Source organism: Zingiber officinale, chromosome 2B, assembly GCF_018446385.1.
Source record: "Zingiber officinale cultivar Zhangliang chromosome 2B, Zo_v1.1, whole genome shotgun sequence".
NCBI lineage: Eukaryota > Viridiplantae > Streptophyta > Magnoliopsida > Zingiberales > Zingiberaceae > Zingiber > Zingiber officinale.
The window spans coordinates 33,365,782-33,371,473 of record NC_055989.1 but is presented as its reverse complement, the minus strand read 5'-3'; the positions used below and the strand labels follow the sequence as shown (position 1 = coordinate 33,371,473).

Sequence of the window (5,692 nt, the reverse complement as noted above, 5' to 3'; positions counted from 1 at the left end):
CTTGACCTATTCAACTCTTTTTGTGTCAACTCCTTGTTGAACTGCTGGCATTGTCAAGTATCCAGTCAACCTTGACCTACTTAACATGTTACTAACATATTGATTAAACATCAAAAGTCAAACTCGAGTCAACTTGGTCAACATTTACCTGAGATTGATTGCACTAACAATTAACATTGTACTTTTTATATTTTAGTTTGCGACATCAATCAAGAACCAGTATTACAATCACTCTCAATATGTTGAAGTACAAAATTATTAGAGCAAATTCGTCTATTCCTACGTGGGTGTCTAAACATTGTGATATAAGTTTTTGGATTGTTTTAGATATTTATGGATATATTTTTGGGTGAAGTTGGTCAAACATGTATTAAGGTTAAACATGTCTAAAGTTGGTTAAACATATCTCAAATTTGAATTTGTAGATTTTATTTTGGTTTTAGCACTTTATTTAGGTCAATGCAAGTTGAATTTCATTTTTAATTTTGTAAATATTTATGGTATATTTGTTCAATTTTGGTGAAGAGAAAAATATTTTTTTACTTCACTATTTTATGAAACAAAATGAAGTTAAGGGTAATTACTAACTATACCATAATACAAAAATTGTGAAGTCGTATAAATTACTTACTTTTTCAATCAATATAACCTTTGAAGTCATATATGATCAAATACTTTGATACTTTTTACAAAACCGATAAAATAAAAGAGAATCAGTCCAATTTTAGATCGGCCAAAGGCTTTGCTTTTTATTGGATACAACCTCTTTTTTAAGACGAAGTAATAAAAGGCTCTTTTACTTCACATGCGTGTAGTTCAATATTTATCTATTTATTTATTTATTACTTCGTTGAATATATGAAGTATATCAACAAAATTCTACTATTGATTGACAACAACTTATTTTCTATATTTCTATGTACGATGAGATTGTGGATAATTTTACCACACCAATAATAATAAGACAATGATTTCTTGTTAGCAACCAAACTCAATCGTCCATCACATATAGTTCATTGAGTTTGCAAGGAGTAATAATGATAACAAAAATAGGAGTTGTGATAAAATTTAATATTGATTCCAATAAATAGTGTAGCATACAATTCATATTAGGTATGTAATTATCATAATTCTTATTGTAACCATAATTCTAAGATTGCATACCATAATTAATATTATCATAATTTGACATTGCGTACAACTTGTACATATAAGCTTATATGGCTTCAACAATAACAAGACCTAATTTCTCTTTCTCCCCCTTTTATTTATAATAACTTAAGCACACAATAGCATAAGATATCAAATAGTACATGATCTGCAGCAACTACTGTCATCAAATAGGGATAGGATGAACAAGTAGAGAAAAGATATTTTCCTTCATCGTGGTATTAGGTTCTGTGAATGCGTCGACATGTTTGTATATCAATTCTGTAGATCGCGAAGAGTGGAGTGATAGTTCAATTACTTCCCTTGACAATTCAGTTTCAGTAAGGAGCTCCTCGTTGATAGTCTTCCATGCATCTTCAACAAAGCCTAGTAGCTTCTCGCATGCAACATCTTTTGATGTTCCATATTCCTTCATATAGCAATCTACCGTTGAGGCAACATGTGCCCTCTTTTGTTCTCGCTTCATCCAAAAAAATAAAATAAAATAATATCAATTCCATATACGAACTTGCATATGTTCTAGATTTCCTTTTGGGATTATGAATTCACAAAACAATAAAAATCGATATCAAAGTTATGTGGCTACTTTATTATGTACCTCCATTGAAGCTATGTCATTAGTGATACGAACAATTGTTGCACCAGCTTCTATGATCTTAGGAAAGCTTGCGAACCATTCAAATGCATCCTTTGTGGCCACTGCCTCCTCCAGGCCACTCAAAAATGCGCAATAAAAGCATGCATATCCCACAGTTTTGATTGAAACACGCACGTGCTCTTCTAACTTGGGCACATAATTGTCATCCCTCCATTTGCATTCCTTGATGTCATATTGTGCTAGAATTTTCCACTGCACATATAGTATAATTAACAGATCATAATAAGACCCGTGTGAAAATAAATGCATCCGGGAAGCATAGTCGACATACTTGTTCCTTGAGGTACAATATTCGAAACTTCTCCGCCGGTGCAAGTTCATTTTCTAATTCTTGAAAAATGCTCAACATCTTGAGAAAGAAATCCCTCGTATACTCTGGTAGTTCATCTACTGCATCAGGGCTCCACCTGCATGAATTAAAAATTGGCTAATCTTAAAAAAATTAAAACGTGATTTCATTGTAGTAGTTACGGTTCACAATAGATGTCAATATGCCTTTGGATTGCATCTGTAAGTAGTAGACTCTCTTCTAGTGTGCTGTAGCTATCGTAGATGTCGTCCAAGACAGTAATTAACATAAGTAGCTTAGTGGCTATCAGTCGAGCACGAGAACAACTGGGTTCATGACGTATCACCATCGACCAACAGTAAGATTCCACCACTCGATCTCGAATTAAATTTAGATGCATAATGTCTAAATTCAACTTCTTCCACCACCTGCATGTCAATAAGGTGCCTCATAAAATTATCAAACTAAACGTGCATGAAAATATTTGACTCTCGTACGACAAGCTTACATGCATGCTTTCCTGAGCTCCTCCTGGTGGAGACATTGTAACATGTTGAAGTCCAACTTTGCAAGCTCAAGTATGGTTTCATTTCGAGTCGGTTCATCTTGGTAAATAGAGATGTAGCTTCTTGTGAAAAGCCGTTTCATGTTTCGTTGAATAGGTGTCTTGAGAGTGAGAGACACTAGTTTTGCAAATGTAGGATTTAGATCTTTTAACAAAGATGTAAGGTTGTCCTTAGTAAAAGAAATGGCTTCGTCGAGTATAGTCTCTTTTTTAGTTCCAAAGTAAGCCGCATTATATAAGCTCAGGAGTCCCTTAGCATCATCTTTTAGTTCTTCCATAAATTTTCCCTCCTTATCCTTGTACTTTTTAAATACATCTGCAAATTAAACAATATGTATATATTATGCACTAAATATATAAATAATCATCTAGCTAGGTCTTTAAATATATAAGAATGGAACATTGATTAAATACCTGAAGAAATGTTGAATCCTTTTTGTCTAAGCAGTCGAAAATGAAGAGCAACCTCATAGAGCCCGTATTTGCTCATGTCAACATCCTTGAGATGGTCTAAAGCTCTGTCTATTTCCTCCATGAAATTGTAATCAAGTCCAAGAAGTTGAATTGTATCAATTAGATTCATGGTTTGTAGGACGCCTGTCGACACGTTTTGGAACATGCTCCTTACTTCATTCTTGAGCTCTTCAGCTCTTTCGTTCATCCATGCCTCAGACTACATCATGGATGCAGGGGAAAATTGATATATATATTAACTATATATATAGTAAATTATGTATATATTGATCAATTACTGCAATGCAATACTAATTAATATGCTATGTTTTCTGAATGATGCATCATCCAAAGCATTGAAACGATACGAACAAGCTAAGTACTGATGGGTATACATACCTGTGATTTCTGATTTGTAATAAAATAGTCACCCCAAAAGCTGGGATCGAAGCCTGCAACCTGGCGAGCAACAACCACGTCTTCGAAAACCTTGACTGATGGAGTATCAACAAGCTCCATGACTGAATATGATTTTGAAAAGCCTGAAGAGCCGTCTGCATGTTGGCCTGATTTTATAGATGATTTCTGGCCTTAAATTCCAATAAAAATTGAATTTTATAAAATGACTAGTCAGAAGGAAGTAAACAAGGGGAGCTATTCTTTATTTTATAACTATAAAATAAATACTCCTATTTTGTTTTTTTATGAAGGTATACGCTAGCTCTAAACATATTTAACACATGCGTTATTTTTTTTATTTTTTATTTTTTAAGGTGACCGTGAAATCTACCATTGTACTAAAAATTAAACGAATTTATCTATTGTTTATTTATGGGAGGTAAGATCTCTTAAATCACTTTTTGTGATCCATGTAATGGACTACTCATATTTACGATTGAATCATGACTGTAATCCAATCATAATTAGTTGTGATCTTTTTATGAGTCCACTGTCCCTACTAAGTTATAGTTTAGTTTAGAACAGACGATCGGAGGTCGTTCGGAGGTCATCTTATTTTATTTTGATAATTGATATATCCTGAGGTGCATGTTCACACTGCTAAAAGATTATTCACCACAATTATATTCGTGTCTTTTTTCTCAATTATTTATTTTATTTTATTTTGTTTTGTTTGATAATTGATGTATTCTACTCTTCTTAATAATGAAATGATTTTCAAATCCTACGAAGATCTCTCATCAACCACTAGATTAAATTAAAAATATAGATAATTTTAACAAACGATCCAACATCATAAATAATTTGAACTTTTTAAATATAATACAATGTACTAGATTTGAGTCCTCCTATTCTTAGGAATCCATCTACTATTTACCATCACACCAGAGTGCATAACACATTTATTATATTTTATCATCATTGTATCTCTCTTTACCCTAACTCATTATTGAATAATTAGAGCAAATGACTCTATAATTTATTCAATTTCACATAATATGAGCCACTAAGGGTATAATCGAGTTAAATCGAGTCAAACTCTTGAATGTTTGAGTTTGACTCATTTATAATCGACCCGAAATCGAGCTTTATTTAACGAATATATTCATGACTCACGAGCTTATTCGAGCTCTTTTTCGAACCTAAACTAACTTAATAAATATAAATTATAAATTTAAATATTTATTAAAATTTTAATTATATATTTAAAGAAAATTATAATATTCTTATTAAAATTTATTTTATTCTAATAAATAAATTTAATATATTTATCTATATTTTCATAAGTAAAGTGTAAAATTTATAAATTCAATATCAAAACTATTATTTTTTTTATTTAAAAGTTGATTCATGAGCTTACTAACGAACATATTCACGAGTTAACGAGCCGAGTATTATGAATCTTGAGCTTGATTTGATTATCTTAATAAGTTTCATTAAACGAATTCAAACGAACTTTTATCGAATCGAGTTTCGAATAGCTCATTAGCGACTTGATTTATTTATACCCCTATGTACCGCTCTAAAAGACCCGGTTTCACTTTTGCTCCCATAAATTAGAGCAAATCTCTTGGACCACTTTTTTATGGTCCAGGGGATAAACCACTCATTTTTACGGTCGAATCGTGATTGCGATCTGACCGTAATTGGTTGCGATCCCTTCCTGAGTTCACCGTCCCCACCAGGTTATAATTTGGTCGGAGCGAGCAGCCGGAGGCCGCCTAGAGACCACCGGTGATGGATAAGTGGCCAGATTATTGGGCACCGAGAGAGGGTATCCTCCGAGCGGCCTCCGGCCGCCCGCTCCGGACCAAACTATAACTTGGTGGGGACGGTGAACCCAGGAAGGGATCGCAACCAATTGTGGCCGAATCGCGGCCACGATCCAGCCGCAAATATTAGTGGTCCATCCCCTAAACCACAAAAAGTGGTCTAGGAGATCCTGCCTCGTTGAATAGAGCAAATCTCCTGAACCACTTTTTGTGGTCCAGGAGATAGACCACTCATATTTGCGGTCGGATCGTGGTCGCGATCCGGCCTTAATTGGTTGTGACCCCTTCCTGGGTTCACCATCCCCACCAGGTTATAGTTTGGTTCG

General features: G+C 33.8%; 1 protein-coding gene across 1 annotated transcript; it reads right to left on the bottom strand.

Annotated features, from left to right (window-relative positions):
• Positions 1 to 1,189: 1,189 nt before the first annotated feature.
• LOC122049060 ((S)-beta-bisabolene synthase-like) lies at positions 1,190 to 3,692 on the bottom strand. Its single transcript, XM_042610546.1, has 7 exons — positions 3,535 to 3,692; positions 3,097 to 3,355; positions 2,626 to 2,998; positions 2,324 to 2,545; positions 2,100 to 2,235; positions 1,769 to 2,020; positions 1,190 to 1,630 (listed from the first exon to the last, which is right to left on the bottom strand). The coding sequence occupies exons 1-7, from the start codon at positions 3,652 to 3,654 to the stop codon at positions 1,337 to 1,339; spliced, it is 1,656 nt and encodes a 551-aa protein (XP_042466480.1). The 5' UTR covers positions 3,655 to 3,692; the 3' UTR covers positions 1,190 to 1,336.
• Between the last annotated feature and the right edge of the window lie 2,000 nt (positions 3,693 to 5,692).

Excerpts from the sequence above, each read along its gene's own strand:
- LOC122049060 (XM_042610546.1), bottom strand. The coding sequence starts at position 3,654 with ATGGAGCTTGTTGATACTCCATCAGTCAAGGTTTTCGAAGACGTGGTT. Across the intron at positions 3,356-3,534 it reads TTACAAATCAGAAATCACAG|TCTGAGGCATGGATGAACGA; the intron begins GTATGTATACCC and ends TCCATGATGTAG. Across the intron at positions 2,236-2,323 it reads CTTACAGATGCAATCCAAAG|GTGGAGCCCTGATGCAGTAG; the intron begins GCATATTGACAT and ends TAATTCATGCAG.